The sequence below is a fragment of the Zonotrichia albicollis genome, chromosome 38 (genome assembly GCF_047830755.1).
Source record: "Zonotrichia albicollis isolate bZonAlb1 chromosome 38, bZonAlb1.hap1, whole genome shotgun sequence".
Classification (NCBI taxonomy): domain Eukaryota; kingdom Metazoa; phylum Chordata; class Aves; order Passeriformes; family Passerellidae; genus Zonotrichia; species Zonotrichia albicollis.
The window spans coordinates 1,336,695-1,361,177 of NC_133856.1; the positions used below are offsets into that span (position 1 = coordinate 1,336,695).

Here is a 24,483-nt window from a genome sequence, read left to right on the forward strand (position 1 = left end):
ATTTGGGGGCTGATTTCGGGGGGATTTTGGGCTGATTTTGGGGCTGATTTTGGGTGAATTTTGCAGGAGTTTGGGGCTGATTTTTGAGGAGGGGTCTCAGGGCCAGGGAGCCGAATTGGGGCGGGGGTCTCAGGGACAGAGAGTTGAATTTGGGGGATTTCAGGGGGATTTGGGGGCTGATTTTGGGGGGATTTGGGGGCTGATTTCGGGGTGAATTTGCAGGAGTTTGGGGGCTGGTTTTTGAGGAGGGGTCTCAGGGCCAGGGAGCCGAATTGGGGCGGGGGTCTCAGGGACAGAGCAGTGAATTTGGGGGGATTTCAGGGGGGCTGATTTTGCGGAATTTGGGGCTGATTTCGGGGAGAATTTGCAGGAATTTGGGGCTGATTTTTGAGGAGGGGTCTCAGGGCCAGGGAGCCGAATTGGGGCGGGGGTCTCAGGGACAGAGCAGTGAATTTGAGGGCTGATTTCGGAGTGATTTTGGGGGATTTGGGGGGATTTTGGGGCTGATTTCGGGGGGATTTTGCAGGAGTTCGGAGCCGATTTTTGGGGAGGGGTCTCAGGGACAGAGAGTTGAATTGGGGCGGGGGTCTCGGAGACAGAGCAGTGAATTTGGGGGCATTTTGGGGGGATTTTGGGGCTGATTTCGGGGGATTTTGCAGGATTTCGGAGCCGATTTTTGGGGAGGGGTCTCAGGACCAGGGAGCCCGAATTGGGGGCGGGGGTCTCAGCGCGGGGGGGGGGGGCCCTGCGGAAGCGCAGGTGGGCCGGGGGCTCCCCGGGACCCCCCCAGGGCTCGAAGCCCCCGGCCCGGGCCAGGCCCAGAGCGCGGGGATCGGAGCGAGTCCAGCTCGGGGGGGCGCAGGGTGGGCACGAACCTGCGCAAATTGGGGAGGGGGCGTCAGGGGGGGGGGCTAATGGGGTGGTAATGGGGCTGGGGCTTCCCCAGGCACGGGGGAATTTGGGGAGGGGGCGTTAATGGGGTGGTAATGGGGCTGGGGGCTTCCCGGGGGCACGGGGGAATTCGGGGAGGGGGCGTTAATGGGGGGTTAATGGGGGGTTAATGGGGCTGGGGGCTTCCCCGGGCACGGGGGAATTCGGGGAGGGGGCGTTAATGGGGGGTTAATGGGTCTGGGGGCTTCCCCGGGCACGGGGGAATTCGGGGAGGGGGCGTTAATGGGGCGTTAATGGGGCTGGGGGCTTCCCCAGGCACAGGGGAATTCGGGGAGGGGGGCGTTAATGGGGCGTTAATGGGGCGTTAATGGGCTGGGGGCTTCCCCAGGCACGGGGGAATTCGGGGAGGGGGCGTTAATGGGGCTGGGGGGTCCTCAAGGGGTTAATTTGGGGAGGGGGGCTGCCCCGGTTTGGGGTTAATTTGGGGAGGGGTCTCAGGGTTAATTTGAAGCTGGGTTAATTTGGGGAAGGGGTCTCTGGAGGTTAATTTTGGGAGGGGGCTGCATTCACGTCAGTTAATTTGGGGAGGGGTCTCAGGGTTAATTTGAAGCTGGGTTAATTTGGGGAGGGGTCTCAGGGTTAATGTGGGGAGGGGTCTCAGTTAATTTGGGAGGGGTCTCAGGGTTAATTTGAAGCTGGGTTAATTTCGGGAGGGGTCTCAGGGTTAATGTGGGGAGGGGTCTCAGTTAATTTGGGGAGGGGTCTCAGTGAATTTGGGGAGGGGTCTCCGCTCACGTGGGCAGCTCGGGGTTAATTTGGGGAGGGTCTCAGTGAATTTGGGGTGGGGTCTCCGCTCACGTGGGCAGCTCGGGGTTAATTTGGGGAGGGGTCTCAGGGTAATTTGGGGAGGGGTCTCAGTTAATTTGGGGAGGGGTCTCGTTAATTTGGGGAGGGGTCTCGCTCACGTGGGCAGTTCGGGGTTAATTTGGGGAGGGGTCTCAGGGTTAATTTGGGGAGGGGTCTCGGTTAATTTGGGGAGGGGTCTCGCTCACGTGGGCAGCTCTGGGTTAATTTGGGGAGGGGTCTCGGTTAATTTGGGGAGGGTCTCAGGGTTAATGTGGGGAGGGGTCTCAGGGTTAATTTGGGGAGGGGTCTCCACTCCCGTGGGCAGCTCGGGGTTAATTTGGGGAGGGGTCTCAGTTAATTTGGGGAGGGGTCTCGGTTAATTTGGGGAGGGGTCTCGCTCACGTGGGCAGCTCGGGGTTAATTTGGGGAGGGGTCTCAGGGTTAGTTTGGGGAGGGGTCTCAGTGAATTTGGGGAGGGGTCTCGGTAATTTGGGGAGGGGTCTCGGGGTTAATTTGGGGAGGGGTCTCGCTCACATGGGCAGCTCGGGGTTAATTTGGGGAGGGGTCTCGGTTAATTTGAGGAGGGGTCTCCGCTCACGTGGGCAGCTCGGGGTTAATTTGGGGAGGGGTCTCAGTTAATTTGGGGAGGGGTCTCGCTCACGTGGGCAGCTCTGGGTTAATTTGGGGAGGGGTCTCAGGGTTAATGTGGGGAGGGGTCTCCGCTCACGTGGGCAGCTCTGGGTTAATTGGGGGAGGGGTCTCAGGGTTAATGTGGGGAAGGGTCTCGGTTAATTTGGGGAGGGGTCTCAGGGTTAATTTGGGGAGGGGTCTCAGGGTTAATTTGGGAGGGGGTCTCAGTTAATTTGGGGAGGGGTCTCAGGGTTAATTTGGGGAGGGGTCTCAGGGTTAATGTGGGAGGAGGGGGGTCTCAGGGTTAATTTGGGGAGGGGTCTCGGTTAATTTGGGGAGGGGTCTCGCTCACGTGGGCAGCTCAGGGTTAATTTGGGGAGGGGTCTCGGTTAATTTGGGGAGGGGTCTCGCTCACGTGGGCAGCTCCAGCAGCAGCGTCGCCCCCGGGCCGCCAGAGCCCCGAGCTGGGGGGTCAGCAATGGGAGAGACCTGCGGAGACCCCAGACCCAATTCATGGAACACCTACAGAGACCCCAGACCCAATTCATGGGGACCCACAGAGACCCCAGACCCAATTAACGGAACACCCCAGAGACCCCAGACCCAATTCATGGGGACCCCAGAACCCAATTCATGAAACACCCCCAGAGACCCCAGACCCAATTCATGGGGACCCCAGAGACCCCAGACCCAATTGGGACCCACAGAGACCCCAGACCCAATTCATGGAACACCCACAGAGACCCCCAGACCCAATTCATGGGGGACCCCAGACCCAATTCATGAAACACCCCCAGAGACACCAGACCAATTCATGGGGACCCCAGAGACCCCAGACCCAATTGGGACCCACAGAGACCCCAGACCCAATTCATGGAACACCCACAGAGACCCCAGACCCAATTCATGGGGACCCCAGACCCAATTCATGCAATACCCTGGAGACCCCAGACCCAATTCATGGGGACCACAGAGACCCCATGACCCAATTCATGGGGACCTCAGACCCAATTCATGGGGACCCACAGAGACCCCAGACCCAATTCATGCAACACCCACAGAGACCCCAGACCCAATTCATGGGGATCACAGAGACCCCAGACCCAATTCACAGAACCCTCCCAGAGACCCCAGACCCAATTCATGCAACACCCCAGACCCCAATTCATGGGGACCCGCAGAGACCCCAGACCCAATTAATGGGGACCACAGAGACCCCAGACCCAATTCATGGAACACCCCGGAGACCCCAGACCCAATTCATGGGACCCCCACAGAGACCCCAGACCCAATTCATGCAACACTCACAGAGACCCCCAGACCCAATTCATGGGACCACAGAGACCCCAGACCCAATTGGGACCCACAGAGACCCCAGACCCAATTCATGCAACACCCACAGAGACCCCAGACCCAATTCATGGGGACACACAGAGACCCCAGACCCAATTCATGAAACACCCCAGAGACCCCAGACCCAATTCACAGAACCCTCCCAGAGACCTCAGACCCAATTCATGGACCCACAGAGACCCCAGACCCAATTCATGGAACACCCACAGAGACCCCAGACCCAATTCATGGAACACCCCAGAGACCCCAGACCCAATTCATGGGGACCTCAGACCCAATTCATGGAACACCCACAGAGACCCCAGACCCAATTCATGGGGACCCACAGAGACCCCAGACCAATTGGGACCCACAGAGACCCCCAGACCCAATTCATGGGACCCCCCAGACCCAATTCATGCAACACCCCAGAGACCCCAGACCCAATTCACAGAACCCTCCCAGAGGACCCCAGACCCAATTCATGGGGACCCCAGACCCAATTCATGCAACACCCCGGAGACTCCAGACCCAACTGGGACCCACAGAGACCTCAGACCCAATTCATGAAACACCCACAGAGACCCCAGACCCAATTCATGGGGACCCACAGAGACCCCAGACCCAATTCATGGGACCCCAGAGACCCCAGACCCAATTCATGGGACTCCCCCAGAGACCCCAGACCCAATTGGGGCCTGTTAGGAAACCCACAAGGACCCCCAGGTACCCCCAAAACCTCCCCCAGACCCCCAAAACCCCCCCAAATCCTCCCCAGAGACCCCCAAATCCTCCCCAGAGACCCCCAAAACCTCCCAGAGACCCCCAAAACCCCCCCAAATCCCCCCCCAGACACCCCCGAACCCCCCGTTTGGGACCCCCGCCCACCTCCAGCCCAGCACCAGCAGCCGGCAGAGCCCCCCGAGGCGGGCGGGGGTCTCGGGGGGGCCCCCCAAGGGCAGGAACCGAACCCGGAGCGGCAGCGGGGCCAGGGAGCCTGCAAAGGGGGGCACCGGTGGGTTGGGGGTCTGGGGGAGATTTGGGGGAGATTTGGGGGGTCCTGGAAGGGTCTGGGGGAGTTCTGGGGGAGTTTTGGGGCTCTCGGGGAGTTTTTGGGGGGTCTGGGGGGAGTTTTGAGGGATTTTGGGGGGTCCTGGGGACCCTCAGGTGACACTGGGGGGGGTGGCACTCACCCAGCGGGTTGGAATCGTCCAACCCGGGGGCGTGTCCGGGGGCGTTCCCGTTCCCGGGGGGCGTGTCCGGGGGCGTTCCCCGTTTGGGGGGCGTGTCCGGAGGCGTGTCCGGGGGCGTTCCCGTTCCCGGGGGCGTTCCCATTCCCGGGGCGTGTCCGGGGGCGTGCCCGTTCCCGTTTCCGGGGGTGTCCCCATTTCCGGGGGTGTCCCCGGTGAGCAGCCTCCCGCAGCAGCGCCCGTGACAGCGGCCAGGGACAGCTCGGTGGCCGTCTGTGCTGGGGAGGGGGCTCGTGAGAGGGACAGAGACCCCTCCCCAATAACCCCCTCTAATGGACCCCCCCTCAATAACCCCCTCTCAATGAGACCCTCCCTCAATAAACACCCCCGGGACCCCCCCCTCAATAAACACCTCTAATGGACCCCCCCTCAATAACACCTCCAATGGACCCACCCTCAATAACACTTCTAATGGACCCACCCTCAATAACCCCCTCTAATGGACCCCCTCCCAATAAACATCAACGGGACCCCTCCTCAATGAGACCCCTCCCCATAATGGGACCCCCCATCAATGGGACCCCTCCTCAATGAGACCCCTACGTTCAATGGGACCCCTCCCCAAAATGGGACCCTCCCTCAATAACCCCCCCTCAATGGGACCCCTCCCCAAATGGGACCCCCTCAATAGACCCTCCCTCAATGGGACCCCCCCCCTCAATGACTGTCAATGAGACCCCCCCTCAATTCAATGGGAGCCCCCTCAATAGACCCTCCTAGACCCCTCCCCAAATGGGACCCCCCCTCAATGGGACCCCTCCTCAATGAGACCCCTACGTTCAATGGGACCCCTCCCCAAATGAGACCCCCCCTCAATAACCCGTTCCCGGTACCTTTCCGGGGCTCCCGGGGGTCCCGGCGGGCGCGAGGCCGAAGCTGAGGAAGGGTCCGGTGACCGTGTCCCCCCAGTACGAGGGGGGGGACACCGAGCGCCCGTCCTGGGGGGGGGGGGACACAACGGTGTCCGTCTGTCCCGGTGTCCGTCCGTCTGTCCCCCCGGTGTCCGTCGGTCCCTCCCGGTACTCACAGCCCGGGGCCGGGGGTCGCTCAGCACCGTCGGGTTCGGGGTCCCTCCGCCTCCCCCGAAGGCGTCGCCGCTCTCCCGCCATTGCCCGAACTCGGCCGGTGACACCGAGGTGGCCTTGGGGACAGCGGGGGGCGCTGTGCCGGTGTGTTCCCGTTATCCCCGGTGTGTCCCCGTTATCCCCGTTATCCCCTCCGTTACCCCGCGCGGGTGCAGCGCCATCCGCAGCTCCCAATCCGCCACCGCCGCCCTCGCCTCGTAGCGGGCCCCGAGGCGCCGCCGCAGCCGCCGGTCCCAGCCCGGTGGTCCCGGTACGGCCTCCGCTATCATCGGTACCGGCCCCGGTTCTGCCCCCGGTACCGGCACCGAGCGCTCCCAGCGCTGCAGAACCGCCTCGAGCGCGTCCCGGTCCCGGCACTGCGGGAGGGGCACAGGCGGTAACGGAGGGAACCGGGACCCCAAAGCCACGGTACCGGACAGCCCCAGTGTCCCGGTGCCCGGTACCGGTTCGGTTCCGGTCCCTTCGGTTCGGACCTTCATGAGCCGCAGGTCCGCGGGCCCGTTCGTGTCCCGGTTCTGTCCCGGTTCCGGTTCGGTCCCGGCTCGGATCCAGCGGCGGAGCCGCCCCGCCGCCCCCCGCAGCAGCGCGGCCGTGCCCGGGCGGAGCGAGCCCGAACCGAGCAGCTCCAGGATGGCGGCGGCGCGGGCTGGACAGCGGGAGGGACACCGGGAATTACCGGGGGACACCGGGATGGACACCGGGAGGGACACCGGGAGCGCCGGTACCTTCGGGCCGGGGCCGCTCCGGTGCTTCCAGCGCCAGCAGCAGGAACAGGAGCTGGCGAGCCACGGCCTCGGGGCTCTGCTCGGCCACGAACAGCTACGGGAGAGCCCCGGTAACACCGGGAGAGCCCCGGTAACACCGGGACAACCCCAAACCGGTGCGGCCTCCCGGTCCGGTCCGTACCGTGATGTCCCGCGGGGGTCCCCGGCGGGCCCGGGCCGCCGTCATGAGGAGGTGCCGCCCCTCAGCCGCCCCCACCAGCAGCACCGAGGCCTCCGGTTCCGGCGGGACTGCGGGAAATCGTGAGGGGGCCGCGGTCACCGGGAGCACCGGGAGCGGCGCCGGTAACACCGGGAGGGTCGGGGGGGCTGCGGGCTCACGGTGAAGGCGGAGATCGATGGCCGGGGACAGCCCCCACCAGCACACGGTGCCCACGGCCTCCTCCAGCGCCGCCGCCATGGCCGAGCCCTCACCGAGCCCTCACGGAGCCCCGGCAACGCCGCTGACCAATCAGGAGCCAGAACAGCGCCGGTTAGCAGCACGCCGACCAATAAGAAGCCAGAGAAGCGGCGGGAAATTCCAGCGGACCAATGAGAGGTGAGAAAGGCGAGTAAGCCACGCCCACCACGACGCGGTTGCCAGGGGAATTTTCCCACAACGCTCATTAACATAACCACGCCTCCTCGCGATCTCATTAGAATAACCACGCCTCTATATTAACATAACCCCGCCCCCTCGCTGTCCGCGCTGCCGGTGCTGAATTTGAAGAAAATTTCGATTTTTTCCCCCCATTTTTCCCTTAATGACGTCACCCAGCGCCGTTTTTCCCCCAAATCTCAGCCAGGGTCGGGCCCGGAGCGTTTATTCCCCCCCGGCTCGGGGGGTTCGCAGCGTTTGGGGGTTTCTGGGGGGATTTTTGGGGCAATTTTGGGGGGTTTTGGGTCATCGGTCCATGGTGGATTCCTCGGGGGGGGTCTCGAAGCAGAGCTGCAGCAGCCGCTCGCAGAACTCCAGCTCCTCCTGCGGGCAGGAAATCGCGGGAATTCACCCCAAAATCTCCGGGGTTTTTACCCCAAAATCCCGCAGATTCTCCCAAAACCCCAGAGATTTTCCCCCCTAAAATCCCATGGGCAATCACCCCAAAATTACAGGAATTTCCCCCCAAAATCCCGAGGATTTGCCCCAAAATCCTCTGAATTTCCACCCCCAAAACCCCGAGGATTTACCCCAAAATCCTCTGAATTTCCACCTCCAAAACCCCAAGGTTTTATCCCAAAATCTCAATAATTTCCACCCCCAAAATCCCGAGGATTTACCCCAAAATCCCAGGAATTTTCCACCCCAAAATCCCATTAATATTTACCCCAAAATCTCATTCATTTCACCCACCTAAAACCCCCAAAATTTTAGTGATTTACCCCAAAATCCCAGGAATTTTACCCCAAAATCCCCTGAATTTTCCCCACCTAAAACCCTCCCAAATTTTAGTGATTTACCTCAAAATCCCAGAAATTTCCACCCCAAAACCCCGAGGATTCACCACAAAATCCTCTGAATTTCCACCCCCAAAACCCCGAGGATTTACCCCAAAATCCCATTAATATTTACCCCAAAATCCCATTCATTTCACCCACCCAAAACCCCCCAAAATTTTAAGGATTTACCCCAAAATCCCAGGAATTTCCACCCCCAAAACCCCGCGGATTTACCCCAAAATCCCATTCATTTCACCCACCCAAAACCCCCCAAATTTTTAAGGATTTACCCCAAAATTCCAGGAATTTCCACCCCCAAAATCCCAGGAATTTTCCCCCAAAAATCCCCTGAATTTCCCCCACCTAAAACCCTCCCAAATTTTAGTGATTTACCCCAAAATTCCAGGAATTTCCACCCCCAAAACCCTGAGAATTTACCCCAAAATCCCCTGAATTTCCCTCACCTAAAACCCACCCAAATTTTAGTGATTTACCCCAAAATCCCAGGAATTTCCCCCACCTAAACCCCCCAAAATTTTAGTGATTTACCCCAAAATCCCAGGAACTTCCACCCCCAAATCCCTGAGAATTTCCCCCAAAATCTCAACATTTTCACCTTACACAAACCCCTTGGGATTCGCCCCAAAACCCCCCCAATTTCCCACCCAAAACCCCCCCAAATTTTCATGATTTACCCCCAAACCCAACCAATTTCCCCCACCCAAATTTTAGTAATTTTCCCCCAAAATTCCATCAATTTTCCCGACGGAATTTCCCCGTTTTTGCGTTTTGCCCAAAATTTGCGGATTTGGCCCCAAACCTGGAACTCGGCGCGGCCCCACAGGAGCTCCCGGCGCTCCCTCAGCAGCGGCTCCAGCCCCAAAACGGGGTCCCGGCACTCCCGGAGCCCCTCGGGGCAGCCCAACACCAGGCTGGGGTGAAAAACGGAGATTTTGGGAAAATTCAGTATTTATGGTACAAATTCACCCAAAAATACACAAAAAAACCACACAAAAATGACCCAAAACAGCCCCAAAATGGCCCCAAATTGGGGTCCCGGCACTCCCGGAGCCCCTCGGGGCAGCCCCACGCCAGGCTGGGGTGAAAAACGGAGATTTTGGGAAAATTCAATATTTATGGGACAAATTCACCCAAAAATCCCCCAAAAAATCCCGAAAAAATCGCCCCAAAATGACCCAAAACAGCCCAAAAATCTCCCAAAACTTCCCCAAATCGGGGTCCCAGAGCCCCTCGGGGCAGCCCGAGGCCAGGCTGGGGTGAAAAACGGAGATTTTGGGAAAATTCAGTATTTAGAGTCCAAAATCAACCTAAATCACCCAAAAAATCATGGATTTTTCCCCAAATTTTGATGGTTTTTCCCCAAATTTTCATCTATTTTTCCCTGTTTTTTGTTTTGTTTTTTCCCCCAAATTTCATTTTTTTAGTTTTTTTTGTTTTTCTGAATTTGGGGAGGGGTCTCCCAGCCCCCTTTACCTGCACAGGACCCCCAGGCCGTGCTCGTGGACCCCTCCCCTTTCCCCATTTCCCATTCATTTTTCCCCAAATTTTGGGGTTTTTTTCCCCACATTTTGATGTAGTTTTCCCCAAATTTTGATGGTTTTTCCCCCAAATTTTGATGATTTTTTTCCCCAAATTTTGATTATTTTTTCCCCCAAATTTTGATGTTTTTTCCCCAAATCTTGATGGTTTTATCCCCAAATTTTGATGTATTTTTCCCCAAATTTTGATGTTTTTTTCCCCAAATTTTGATGTATTTTTCCCCAAATTTTGATGATTTTTTCCCCAAATTTTGATGTATTTTTCCCCAAATTTTGATGATTTTTTCCCCAAATTTTGATGATTTTTTCCCCAAATTTTGATGTATTTTTCCCCACATCTTGATGGTTTTTTCCCCCAATTTTTGATGTATTTTTCCCCACATTTTGATGCATTTTTCCCCAAATTTTGATGTTTTTTCCCCAAATTTTGATGTAGTTTTCCCCAAATTTTGATGGTTTTTCCCCCAAATTTTGATGATTTTTTTCCCCAAATTTTGATGTATTTTTCCCCAAATTTTCATGTATTTTTCCCCCAATTTTGATGGTTTTTCCCCAAATTTTGATGATTTTTTCCCCCAAATTTTGATGGTTTTTTCCCCAAATTTTGATGTATTTTTCCCCAAATTTTGATGTATTTTTCCCCAAATTTTGAGGTATATTTACCGCAAATTTTGATGTATTTTTCCCCAAATTTTGATGTATTTTCCCCCAAATTTTGATGCTTTCTTCCCCAAATTTTGATGTATTTTTCCCCCAAATTTTGATGTTTGTTCCCCAAATTTTAAAGTTTTTCCCCAATTTTTGATGGTTTTTTCCCCCCAAATTCTGATGTTTTTTTCCCCAAATTTTGATGATATTTTCCCCAAATTTTGACGTATTTTTCCCCACATTTTGATGATTTTTTCCCAAACTTTGATTTTTTTCCCTGTTTTTTGAGATATTTTTTCCCAAATTTTGATGTATTTTTCCCCAAATTTTGCGGTATTTTCCCCCCAATTTTGATGCATTATTCCCCAAATCTTGATGGTTTTTCCCCCCAAATTTTGATGGATTTTTCCCCAAATTTTGACGTATTTTTCCCCAAATTTTGATGCATTTTCCCCCAAATTTTGATGTATTTTCCCCCATATTTTGATGTATTTTTCCCCAAATTTTGATGTATTTTTCCCCAAATTTTGATGATATTTTCCCCAAATTTTGATGTATTTTTCCCAAATTCTGATGATTTTTTCCCCAAATTTTGATGTATTTTTCCCCAAATCTTGATGGTTTTTTCCCCAAATTTTGATGTATTTTTCCCCAAATTTTGATGTATTTTTCCCCAAATCTTGATGATTTTTCCCCACATTTTGACGTATTTTTCCCCAAATTTTGATGGTTTTTTTCCCCAAATTCTGATGTATTTTTCCCCAAATTTTGATGATTTTTCCCCAAATTTTGATGTATTTTTCCCCAAATTTTGATGTATTTTTCCCCAAATTTTGATTTATTTTTCCCCAAATTTTGATGATTTTTTCCCCATTTCCCATTCATTTTTGCCCCAAATTTTGATGGTTTTTTCCCAGGATTTCGGGGTTTTTTCCCCAAAATTTTGTGTTTTTTCCCAAAATTTCATTTTTTTGGGTTTTTCTGAATTTGGGGAGGGGTCTCCAGCCCCATTTACCTGCACAGGACCCCCAGGCCGTGCTCGTGGGCGCCGTCGTGCTCTGAGCGCAGCAAAGCCACCGCCCGTGGGATCAGGCCCTGCTGAACCAGGGGGGCTGTTGGAAATTTGGGGTGAAAAACTGAGATTTTGGGCAATTCTGGAATATTGGGGGGAAATTCAGGGAAATTGGGGGGAAAATTTGGGAAAATTGGGGGGAAATTCAGGGTGAAATCCAGGGAAATCGGGCAATGGAGGGAATCCATTGTGGGATCAGGCCCTGCTGAACCAGGGGGGCTGCGGGAATTGGGGTGAAATTCTGAGATTTTGGGAAATTCTGAAATATTGGGGGGAAATTTGGGGAAATTTGGGGGAAATTTGGGGGGAATTCAGGGGAAATTCAGGGTGAAATCCAGGGAAATCGGGCAATGGAGGGAACCCCGTGGGACCAGGCCCGGCTGAACCAGGGGGGCTGCGGAATTTGGGGTGAAAAACTGAGATTTTGGGCAAAAAAGGGAATTGGGGGGAAATTTAGGGAAATTGGGGGGAAATTCAGGGTGAAATCCAGGGAAATCGGGCAATGGAGGGAACCCCGTGGGATCAGGCCCTGCTGAACCAGGGGGGCTGCGGAAATTGGGGTGAAAAACTGAGATTTTGGGCAAAAAAGGGAATTGGGGGGAAATTCAGGGTGAAATTTGTGGAAATTGGGGGGAAATTCAGGGGAAATCGGGCAATGGAGGGAACCCCATTGCTGCACCAGGGGGGCTGCAGAAATTTGGGCTGAAAAACGGGGAAATTGGGAAATTCTGGAATATTGGGGTGAAATTCTGGAATTTTGGGGTCATTTTTGGGGATTTTAGGGGAAAATTTGGGGGGATTTTTGTGGGAATTTCAGGGGTTTTTGGGGGTGTTACCAAGGGGATTCCAGGGCATTTTTTTGGGGTGAATTTGGGCGATTTTGGGGGGATTTTTGTGGGAATTTCGGGGTTTTTGGGGGTGTTACCAAGGGGGTTCCAGGTCAGTTTTTGGGGTGAATTTGGGCGATTTTGGGGGGATTTTTGTGGGAATTTCAGAGGTTTTTGGGGTCTCATGACCGGGGTGGTATCAAGGGGGTCCCAGGGCATTTTTTGGGGTGAATTTGGGCGATTTTGGGGGGATTTTTGTGGGAATTTCGGGGTTTTTGGGGGTGTCCCTGCCAGGCTAGCACCGAGGGGATTCCAGGGCATTTTTTGGGGTGAATTTGGGCGATTTTGGGGGGATTTTTGTGGGAATTTTGGGGTTTTTGGGGGTGTTACCAAGGGGGTTCTGGGGCATTTTTTTGGGGTGAATTTCAGGGATTTTGGGGGGATTTTTGTGGGAATTTCAGAGGTTTTTGGGGGTGGTACCAAGGGGGTTCCAGGGCATTTTTTTGGGGTGAATTTGGGCGGTTTTGGGGGATTTTTGTGGGAATTTTGTGGGAATTTCGGGGTTTTTGGGGGTTTCCCTGCCAGGCTGGTACCAAGGGGATTCCAGGGCATTTTTTGGGGTGAATTTGGGCGATTTTGGGGGGATTTTTGTGGGATTTTTGTGGGAATTTTGGGGTTTTTGGGGGTGTTACTGAGGGGATCCCAGGACATTTTTTGGGGTGAATTTGGGGTGAATTTTGGGGGGATTTTTGTGGGAATTTCGGGGTTTTTGGAGGTGTTACCAAGGGGGTCCCGGGGCATTTTTTGGGGTGAATTTGGGGGATTTTGGGGGGATTTTTGTGGGACTTTTGGAGTTTTTGGGGGTGTTACCAAGGGGGTTCCGGGGCATTTTTTGGGGTGAATTTGGGCGATTTTGGGGGATTTTTGTGGGAATTTCGGGGTTTTGGGGGTTTCCCTGCCAGGCTGGCACCGAGGGGGTTCCAGGGGCATTTTTTGGGGTGAATTTTGGGGATTTTGGGGGGATTTTAGTGGGAATTTCGGGGGTTTTTGGGGGTGTCCTTGCTGGGCTGGTACCAAGGGGGTCCCAGGGCATTTTTTGGGGTGAATTTGGGCGATTTTGGGGGAATTTTTGTGGGAATTTCGGGGTTTTTTGGGGGTGTTACCAAGGGGGTTCGAGGGCATTTTTTTGGGGTGAATTTGGGCGATTTTGGGGGGATTTTGTGGGAATTTCAGGGTTTTTGGGGGGGTCCCTGCTGGGCTGGTACCAAGGGGATCCCAGGGCATTTTTTGGGGTGAATTTGGGGGATTTTGGGGGGATTTTTGTGGGATTTTTGTGGGAATTTCGGGGTTTTTTGGGGTCTCACTCCCGGGGTGGTACCAAGGGGGTCCCGGGGCATTTTTTGGGGTGAATTTGGGCGATTTTGGGGGGATTTTTGTGGGAATTTCAGGGGTTTTTGGGGGTGTTACCAAGGAGATTCCACGACAGTTTTTGGGGTGAATTTGGGTGATTTTGGGGGGATTTTTGTGGGAATTTCGGGGTTTTTGGGGGTTTCCTGCCGGGCTGGCACCAAGGGGTTCCCAGGGCATTTTTTGGGGTGAATTTTGGGGATTTTGGGCGATTTTGGGGGATTTTTGTGGGAATTTCGGGGTTTTTGGGGGTGGTACCAAGGGGGTCCCGGGGCATTTTTCTGGGGTGAATTTGGGCGATTTTGGGGTGATTTTGGGGGGATTTTTGTGGAATTTCGGGGTTTTTGGGGGTGTCCCTGCTGGGCTGGTACCAAGGGGATTCCAGGGCAGTTTTTGGGGTGAATTTGGGTGATTTTGGGGGGATTTTTGTGGGATTTTTGTGGGAATTTCGGGGTTTTTTGGGGTCTCACTGCCTTTGGGGTGAATTTGGGGGGTTTTGGGGGGATTTTTGTGGGATTTTTGTGGGAATTTTGGGGATTTAGGGGTGTCACTCCCAGGGTGTTTCCAAGGGGGTTCCGGGGCATTTTTTTGGGGTGAATTTGGGGTGATTTTGGGGGGATTTTTGTGGGAATTTCGGGGTTTTTGGGGTCTCACTGCCAGGCTGACACCGAGGGGAATTCCAGGCATTTTTTGGGGTGAATTTGGGGGATTTTGGGGGATTTTTGTGGGAATTTCGGGGTTTTTTGGGGTCTCACTGCTGGGGTGTTACCGAGGGGATTCCAGGGGCATTTTTTGGGTGAATTTGGGCGATTTTGGGGGGATTTTTGTGGGAATTTCGGGGTTTTTGGGGTCTCACGGCCAGGCTGGTACCAAGGGGATTCCAGGGCATTTTTTGGGGTGGATTTGGGTGAATTTGGGGCGATTTTTTGTGGGATTTTTGTGGGAATTTTGGGGTTTTTGGGGGTGTCCCTGCCAGGCAGGTACCAAGGGGATTCCGGGGCATTTTTTGGGGTGAATTTGGGGGGGTTTTGGGCCGACCTTTGAGGCGGGGTGCTCCCGGAGCAGGCAGTGCAGCAGGAAAGCAGCGCGGGCCCTCAATTGGGGCTGGGGGCTCTGCAGGGCCCCCCCCAGCACCTCCAGCCCCCCCAGGGCCTCGAGTTCCTGCAGCCCCTCGGGCTGGGCCCGCACCAGGCCTGGAGGGGAGAAAAAAACGGGGTTAAAACGGCCAAAAACGGGAAAAATAGCACCAAAAACGTGAAAAAACCACCCCAAAAACCCCAAAAACCCCAAATTCACCCCAAAATCCAGCCCAAATCCTCGAGTTCCTGCAGCCCCTCGGGCTGGGCCCGCACCAGGCCTGGAGAGGAGAAAAAACGGGGTTAAAACGGCCAAAAACGGGAAAAACAGCAGCAAAAATGGGAAAAAACCACCCCAAAAACCCCAAAAACCCCAAAAAACCCCAAAATCACCCCAAAATCCAGCCCAAATCCTCGAGTTCCTGCAGCCCCTCGGGCTGGGCCCGCACCAGGCCTGGAGAGCGAAAAAACGGGGTTAAACGGCCAAAAAACGGGAAAAATAGCACCAAAAACGTGAAAAAACCACCCCGAAAACCCCAAAAACCCCAAAATCACCCCAAAATCCAGCCCAAATCCTCGAGTTCCTGCAGCCCCTCGGGCTGGGCCCGCACCAGGCCTGGGGAGAGCGAAAAAAAACGGGGTTTAAAACGGCCAAAAACGGGAAAAATAACACCAAAAACGGGAAAAATAACACCAAAAATGTGAAAAAACCACCCCAAAAACCCCAAAAACTCCAAAATCACCCCAAAATCACCCCAAAATCCAGCCCAAATCCTCGAGTTCCTGCAGCCCTCGGGCTGGGCCCGCACCAGGCCTGGGGAGAGCGAAAAAAACGGGGTTTAAAACGGCCAAAAACGGGAAAAATAACAGCAAAAACGTGAAAAAACCACCCCAAAAACCCCAAAAACCCCAAAATCACCCCAAAATCCAGCCCAAATCCTCGAGTTCCTGCAGCCCCTCGGGCTGGGCCCGCACCAGGCCTGGGGAGCGAAAAAACGGGGTTAAAACGGCCAAAAACGGGAAAAATAACAGCAAAAATGGGAAAAAACCACCCCAAAAACCCCAAAAACCCCAAAATCACCCCAAAATCCAGCCCAAATCCTCGAGTTCCTGCAGCCCCTCGGGCTGGGCCCGCACCAGGCCTGGAAGGGGAAAACGGGGTTAAAACGGCCAAAAACGGGAAAAATAGGAGCAAAAATGGGAAAAAACACCCCAAAAACCCCAAATAAATCACAAAAAAATCACGAAAAAAACCCTGAAAAATCCCCAAAAACCCCAAATAAATCACAAAAAAACACATTAAAAATTCACAAAAAATTCACAAAAAACCCTGAAATAACTCCTAAAAAATGGCAAAAAAATGGCAAAAAAATCCCAAAAAATTCCAAATAAATCACAAAAAAACACATTAAAAAATCCAAAAAAAACCCCAAAAAACCCTGAAAAAAACCCCTAAAAAATCTCAAAAAAATCACAAAAAACCCCCTAAAAATGGCAAAAAAATCCCCCAAAAATCCCAAATAAATCACAAAAAACTACATTAAAAATCACCAAAATTCACAAAAAACCCTGAAAAAAACCCTAAAAAATGGCAAAAAAATCCCCCAAAAATCCCAAATAAATCGCAAAAAAAACCTCAAATAAATCTTCCTAAAAATCCCTAAAAATGCAAAAAAATCCCAAAAAAAATCCCCCAAAAAGTCCCCAAATAAATCACAAAAACACACATTAAAAAATCCAAAAAAAATCCCAAAAATCCTGAAAAAAACCCTAAAAAATGGCAAAAAAATCCCAAAAAAATCCCCAAAAAATCCAAATAAATTGCAAAAAATCCCAAATAAATCTTCCTAAAAATCCCTAAAAAATCCAAAAAAATGCCCCAAAACTCCCAAATAAATCGAAAAAAAAACACATTAAAAAATCGCAAAATATTCAGAAAAAACCCTAAAAAATCTCAAAAAAATCACAAAAAATTCACGAAAAAAACCCTGAAAAAACTCCTAAAAAATGGCAAAAAAATCACAAAAAATTCAGAAAAAACTCCTAAATAATGGCAAAAAAATCACAAAAAATCACGAAAAAATCCCTGAAAAATCCCCAAAAATCCCAAATAAATCACAAAAAAACACATTAAAAAATCACAAAAAATTCAGAAAAATCCTAAAAAAACCCTAAAAAATGGCAAAAAAATCCCCAAAAAAACCCAAAAATCCCAAATAAATCACCAAAAAAATCCCAAAAAATCCTGGAAAAACCCTTAAAAATGGCAAAAAAATAAAAAAAAAAAATCCCAAAAAAATCCCAAAAAATCCCAAAAATCCCCCAAAAATCCCCAATAAACCCCAGACTCACAGGACACAGCGAACAGCGCCGCAGGGGCCACGCTGGGGTCGGGGTCTCCCTGGAGCACCCCAAAAAACCCCCACGAAAAATCTCCAAAAAATCCCTAAAAAATCCCCCAAAAATCCAAATAAATCGCAAAAAAACACATTAAAAATCACCAAAAATTCACAAAAAAACCTGAAAAAACCCTAAAAAATGGCAAAAAAATCACAAAAAATTCAGAAAAACCCCTGAAAAAACCCCTGAAAAAGGCAAAAAAAAATCACAAAAAATTCATAAAAAACCCTGAAAAAACTCCTAAAAAATGGCAAAAAAAATCACAAAAAATATCACGAAAAAAACCCTGAAAAATGGCAAAAAATCACAAAAAAATCCCAAAAAATCCACAAAAAATCCCCCAAAAATTCCAAATAAATCCCCAAAAAATCCCAAATAAATCACATTAAAAAATCCAAAAAAAATCCCAAAAAATCCTGAAAAAAGCCCCTAAAAAAGTCAAAAAATCACAAAAAAATCACGAAAAAAACCCGAAAAATGTCAAAAAAATCACAAAAAATTCACGAAAAAAACCTAAAAAATGTCAAAAAAATCCCCCAAAAAATCCCCAAAAATCCCAAAAAAATCCCCCAAAAACCCCCAAAAAATCACAAAAAATTCGCGAAAAAAACCCTACAAAATGGCAAAAAAATCACAAAAAAAATCATAAAAAAATCACAAAAAAATCACAAAAATGACAAAAAATCCTCCAAAAATCCCCAAAAAATCACAAAAAATTCACAAAAAATCACAAAAAAAATCCCCAAAAAATCCTGAAAAAAACCCAAAAAATCCCAAAAAATCCCCAAAAAATCCCAAAAAATCCCCAAAAATCCCCCAAACTCCCCCGACTCCCCATACTCACATGACACAGCAAACAGCGCCGCGGGTGCCACGCTGGGGTCGGGGTCTCCCCTGAGCGCCCCCATCAGGGCGGGCATTGCCCCAGCGCCAGCGCCCGTCCCTGCGCTTCCGGAAGGTTCTGGGCACAGGAGCCCAACAGGCGAGCGGCCCCGGCACGGAGCGGGGGCCAGCGGTGACCCAGGAGATCCAGGACAACCTCCAGGCCTCCCAAAGAGCAGAATTCTGGGAGAAAAGGGACAGAAATGGGAAAAACGGGTTAGAATGGGTGAAAATGGGAAAAAAACGGGGTTAGAATGGGTGAAAATGGGAAAAAACGGGTTCAAATGGGGTTCAAATGCCCAAATGCCCCAAAATCCACCCCAAAGCACCCAGGAGATCCAGGCACCACCTCCAGGCCCCCCAAGAGCAGAATTCTGGGGAGAAAAGAGACAGAAATGGGAAAAAACGGGGTTAGAATGGGAAAAACGGGGTTAGAATGGGAAAAAACGGGGTTCAAATGGCCCAAAATGACCCAAATCCCCCCAAATTCAGCCCCAGCCCAGCGGTGACCCAGGAGATCCAGCACCACCTCCAGGCCCCCTAAGGAGCAGAATTCTGGGGAGAAAAGAGACAGAAATGGGAAAAAACGGGGTTAGAATGGGTTAAAGTGGGAAAAACGGGGTTCAAATGGCCCAAATGCCCCAGGAAATGCCCCAAAATCCACCCCAGCAGGCCCAGCACCACCTCCAGGCCTCCTAAGGAGCAGAATTCTGGGGAGAAAAACGGAAATTTTGGGTGACAATGGGAAAAAACGGGGTTAGAATGGGTTAAAATGGCCCAAATTCAGCCCCGGCACGGAGCGGGGGCCAGCGGTGACCCAGGAGATCTAAAACCACCTCCAGGCCCCCAGGGAACAGAATTCTGGGGAGAAAAACGGAAATTTTGGGTTAAAGTGGGAAAAAACGGGGTTAAATGGGGTTAAAGTGGCCCAAATGCCCCAGGAAATGCCCCAAAATCCGCCCCAAAGCAGCCCAGGAGATCCAGGGCAACCTGCAGGCCTCCCAAAGAGCAGAATTCTGGGGAGAAAAACGGAAATTTGGGTGAAAATGGGGAAAAAATGGGAAAAAACGGGGTTAAAATGGGTTCAAATGGCCCAAATGCCCCCAGGAAATGCCCAAAATCCACCCCAAAGCAGCCCAGGAGATCCAGGGCAACCTGCAGACCCCTAAAGAGCAGAATTCTGGGGAGAAAAGGGACAGAAATGGGAAAAAACGGGGTTAGAATGGGAAAAAACGGGGTTAAAATGGCCCAAAATGACCCAAAATCCCCCCAAATTCAGCCCCAGCCCAGCGGCCCCGGCCCGGAGCGGGGGCCAGCGGTGACCCAGCAGATCCAGCACCACCTCCAGGCCTCCCAGGGAGCAGAATTCTGGGGAGAAAAACGGAAATTTTGGGTGGAAAATGGGAAAAAATGGGAAAAAACGGGGTTAGAATGGGTTACAAGTGGGAAAAAACGGGGTTAAAATGGGGTTAAAGTGGCCCAAATGCCCCAGGAAATGCCCCAAAATCCACCCCAAAGCAGCCCAGGAGATCCAGCACCACCTCCAGGCCCCCCAGGGAGCAGAATTCTGGGGAGAAAAACGGAATTTTGGGTGAAAGTGGGAAAAAACGGGGTTTAGAATGGGTGAAAATGGGAAAAAACGGGTTAGAATGGGTGAAATGGGAAAAAACGGGGTTAGAATGGCCCAAATGCCCCAAAATCCACCCCAGGAGATCCAGCACCACCTCCAGGCCTCCCAGAGAGCAGAATTCTGGGGAGAAAAACGGAAATTTTGGGTGAAAATGGGAAAAAACGGGGTTAGAATGGGTGAGAATGGGAAAAAGTGGGAGAAATTGAGATTAAGTGAGGGTAAAAGGGAAAATGGGGTTAAAGGGGAGGAAATGGCAGAAAATTCACACTGAAATCACCTCTGAGTGACCCCAGTGACCCCTGAGTGACCCTGAGTGACCAAAATGACCCCTGTGACCCCTGAGTGACCCTGAGTGACCCCTGAGTGACCCAGAGTGACCTCTGATTGACCCAAATCCCCTCTCAATGACCCCTGAGTGACCCTGAGTGACCCCGAGTGACCCTGAGTGACCCTGAGTGACCCCCAGTGACCCCACACTGACCATTGGCGCTGTCCAGGCTCTCGCAGAGGTCGCACAGCTCCTCCAGGGCCCCCTCGTGCCCCTGAGTGACCCCTGAGTGACCCAAATCCCCTCTCAATGACTCCTGAGTGACCCCTGAGTGACCCCAATGACCCCAGAGTGACCAAAATGACACCTGAATGATCCTGAGTGACCCTGAGTGACTCAAATCCCCTCTCAATGACTCCTGAGTGACCCCTGAGTGACCCCAATGACCCCGAGTGACCCAACTGACCATTGGCATTGTCCAGCTCTCGCAGAGGTCACACAGCTCCTCCAGGGCCCCCTCGTGCCCCCTGAGTGACCCCTGAGTGACCCTGAGTGACCCAGAGTGACCCCTGAGTGACCCAAATCCCCTCTCAATGACTCCTGAATGACCCTCAGTGACCCAATGACCCAGAGTGACCCCGAATGACCCAGACTGACCATTGGCATTGTCCAGGCTCTCGCAGAGGTCGCACAGCTCCTCCAGGGCCCCCTCGTGCCCCCCGGTGTCCCCCAGGCCCCGCTCGGGCGCCGCCTCCCCGGGACAGGGCCCGGCCAGGAGCCTCAAACAGCGCTGGAGCTCGGCCCGTACGGAACCAGACCGGATATGGCCTGAGACACGGCTTCACGGAGCCATTGCTGCCTCTGGAGGGGAAAAAACAGGGTTAAATTATCATAAATTATCATAAAGTTATCATAAATTATCATAAAGTTATCAATGAGTTAACCCAGAGTGAGCTGGAGCTCGGGCCCGTGTGGAACCGGGGCCTGAAATCACCTGGGACAGGGCAGCCTGAGCCATTGCTGCCTCTGGAAGGGAAAAAACGGGGTTAAATTATCATAAATTATCATTAAATTATCATTAAATTATCCCAAAGTTATCACAAATTATCCCAAAGTTACAGTGGAATTAACCCAGGGCCTGCCAGAGCCTGGGACATGGCAGCTCTGAGCCATTGCTGCCTCTGGAAGGGAAAAAACACAATAAAATTATCATAAAGTTATCATAAATTATCATAAGTTATCATTGAGTGAACCCAGAGTGAGCTGGAGCTCGGCCCGTGTGGAACCGGGGCCTGAAATAACCTGGGACAGGGCAGCTCTGAGCCATTGCTGCCTCTGGAGGGGAAAAAACAGGGTTAAATTATCATAAATTATCATTAAATTATTATAAAGTTATCATTGAGTGAACCCAGAGTGAGCTGGAGCTCGGCCCGTGTGGAACCGGGGCCTGAAATCACCTGGGACATGGCAGCTCTGAGCCATTGCTGCCTCTGGAAGGGAAAAAACAGGATAAATTTATATAAAATTATCACTAAATTATCATAAATTATCATAAAGTTATCACTGAGTGAACCCAGAGTGAGCTGGAGCTCGGCCCATGTGGAACCGGGGCCTGAAATCACCTGGGACATGGCAGCTCTGAGCCATTGCTGCCTCTGGAAGGGAAAAAACAGGGTTAAATTATCATAAATTATCATAAAGTTATCATTGAGTGAACCCAGAGTGAGCTGGAGCTCGGCCCGTGTGGAACCGGGGCCTGAAATCACCTGGGACAGGGCAGCTCTGAGCCATTGCTGCCTCTGGAAGGGAAAAAACAGGGTTAAATTATCATAAATGATCCCAAAGTTATCATAAATTATCCCAAAGTTATCATTGAATGAACCAGAGTGAGCTGGAGCTCGGCCCGTGTGGAACCAGGGCCTGAAATAACCTGGGACACGGCAGCTCTGAGCCATTGCTGCCTCTGGAAGGGAAAAAACACAATTAAATTATCATAAATTATCATTAAATTATCCCAAAGTTATCACAAATTATCCCAAAGTTATCACAAATTATCCCAAAGTTACACTGGAATTAACCCAGGGCCGGACAGCACCTGGGACATGGCAGCCCTGAGCCATTGCTGCCTCTGGAAGGGAAAAAACGGGGTTAAATTATCATTAATTATCATTAATTATCATTAAATTATCCAAAGTTATCATAAGTTATCCCAAAGTTACGCTGGAATTAACCCAGGGCCGGACAGCACCTGGGACATGGCAGCCCTGAGCCATTGCTGCCTCTGGAAGGGAAAAAACAGGGTTAAATTATCATAAATGATCCCAAAGTTATCATAAATTATCCCAAAGTTACACTGGAATTAACCCAGGGCCTGAAATAACCTGGGACATGGCAGCTCTGAGCCATTGCTGCCTCTGGAAGGGAAAAAACACAATTAAATTATCATTAATTATCATAAAGTTATCATAAAATTATCCCAAAGTTATCACAAATTATCCCAAAGTTACATTGGAATTAACCCAGGGCCGGACAGAACCTGGGACATGCTTCACGGAGCCATTGCTGCCTCTGGAAGGGAAAAAACAGGATAAATTTATATAAAATTATCATAAAGTTATCATAAATTATCCCAAAGTTATCACAAACTATCCCAAAGTTATCACAAATTATCACAAAGTTATCACAAATTATCCAAAGTTACACTGCAATTAACCCAGGGCCTGACGGAGCCACTGCTGCCTCTGAAAGGTAAAATACACAATAAAATTATCATAAAGTTATCATAAATTATCCCAAAGTTATCTAAAATTATCCCAAAGTTACACTGGAATTAACCCAGGGCCTGACGAAGCCACTGCTGCCTCTGGAGGGGAAAAAACAGGCTGAAGTTATCCCAAAATTATCATAAATTATCCCAAAGTTATCACAAATTATCCCAAAGTTATCACAAATTATCCCAAAGTTACATTGGAATTAACCCAGGGCCTGACGGAGCACTGCTTGCCTCTAATGAATCAAAATATAGTAAATTAATATAAAATATACACAAAATCATAACAAAATTATCCAAAATGACCTCAAAGTAACTAAAAATTATCATTAAATTATCATAAATTATCAAAAAGTTACACTGGAATTAACCCAGGGCCTGCCAGAGCTGGAACACGGCATCATGGAGCCACTGCTGCCTCAAATGAATCAAAAATATACTAAAGTTAATATAAAATATACACAAAATCATAGCAAAATTGTCCAAAAGGGCCTCAAAGTAATTAAAATTATCACTAAATTATCATAAATTATCCCAAAGTTACATTGGAATTAAGCCAGGGCCTGCCAGAGCCTGGGACACGGCCTGACGGAGCCACTGCTGCCTCTGAGGGAAAAAACGGGGTTAAATTATCATAAAATATCATAAAGTTATCTGAAATCATGCAAAATTATCATAAAGTTATCTGAAATGATCACAAAGTTATCCAGAATTATCAAAGAGTTCCAGAATGAACCCAGGACCGGGCACAGCCTGGGCTGTCCCAGCTCGGAGCCGCCACTGCCTCTGAGGGGAAAATGGGTTAAATTATCCAAAATTACCATCAAATCATCCAAAGCTATAATAAATTATCTAAAACCATCATAACATTATCGAAAATAACCCCGAATTCCCTGTGGGATTAACCCAGAATGAACGCGGGACCGGGCACAGCCTGGGCTGTCCCAGCTCGGAGCCGCCGCGGCCTCTGAGGGGAAAATGGGTTCAATTATCCAAAATTATCCCAAAACAGCCCCGGGATCCCAAATTTCCACAAAGCCCGGCGAAGTTACCTCAGAATCGGCAAAATTGACCTCAGAATCAGCAAAATTGACCTCAGAATCGGCAAAATTGACCTCAGAATCGGCAGAATTTACCTCAGAATCGGCAAAATTTACCTCAGAATCAGCCCCGGGAGCCCGAATGATCCCGGGCCCCCCAACACCCCTCAGGGAGCCCCAGAGCCGCCCCCAAACGGCCCAAAATCCCCAAACCCCCCGGGCCGCGCTCACCTCCTCGGCCATGGGCTGCCGGGGCTCGGGCTGCGCCTCCCCGGCCACCACCGCCATCTCCAGCAGCCCCTGCAGCGTGTGAGGCGGCTCCCGCCGGCCCCCGCCGGCCCCGCCGCCCGCCGCCGCCGCCATCGCCGCTCGCAGAGGCCTCGGGCGCTCAGGGCCCCACGGGAGCGCTCCGGTCCCGCCGGCACCGCCCGGGACCCCCCGGTACCGCCCGGTCCCGCTAACGCCGCCCGCCGCGCCTGGCCGGCGCCATCTTGGAATGGGCGGAGTCAGCGGCGGAACAGGCGGAGCCTGGCGCGGAAAGGGGCGGGGCCTCACGTGTATTGTTTATGGCCGGCCACACGCTGGGCTCATTGTGAGGCTGCGGCGATGAGTGACAGCGAGATCGCCTAATGGGAGGGAAGAGTGGGAGGGAAAGGGCCAATAGGAGAAGAG

General features: G+C 51.3%; 2 protein-coding genes across 2 annotated transcripts; both read right to left on the minus strand.

Annotated features, from left to right (window-relative positions):
- Nucleotides 1–723: 723 nt before the first annotated feature.
- On the minus strand, nucleotides 724–7,460 carry LOC141726684 (dynein axonemal assembly factor 3-like). Its single transcript, XM_074531653.1, has 12 exons — nucleotides 7,138–7,460; nucleotides 6,941–7,047; nucleotides 6,760–6,853; nucleotides 6,508–6,680; nucleotides 6,175–6,390; nucleotides 5,977–6,090; nucleotides 5,783–5,887; nucleotides 5,129–5,162; nucleotides 4,893–5,085; nucleotides 4,588–4,696; nucleotides 2,783–2,856; nucleotides 724–875 (listed from the first exon to the last, which is right to left on the minus strand). Exons 1-12 carry the CDS (start codon nucleotides 7,214–7,216, stop codon nucleotides 725–727), a joined length of 1,449 nt encoding a protein of 482 aa, XP_074387754.1. The 5' UTR covers nucleotides 7,217–7,460; the 3' UTR covers nucleotide 724.
- Nucleotides 7,461–7,603: 143 nt separating this feature from the next.
- Nucleotides 7,604–24,325, minus strand: LOC141726685 (hsp70-binding protein 1-like). The gene is made up of 10 exons (XM_074531654.1): nucleotides 24,043–24,325; nucleotides 22,250–22,282; nucleotides 21,534–21,623; nucleotides 20,649–20,797; nucleotides 20,468–20,549; nucleotides 18,066–18,286; nucleotides 14,784–14,938; nucleotides 11,455–11,551; nucleotides 9,053–9,164; nucleotides 7,604–7,777 (listed from the first exon to the last, which is right to left on the minus strand). Exons 1-10 carry the CDS (start codon nucleotides 24,172–24,174, stop codon nucleotides 7,700–7,702), a joined length of 1,149 nt encoding a protein of 382 aa, XP_074387755.1. The 5' UTR covers nucleotides 24,175–24,325; the 3' UTR covers nucleotides 7,604–7,699.
- Between the last annotated feature and the right edge of the window lie 158 nt (nucleotides 24,326–24,483).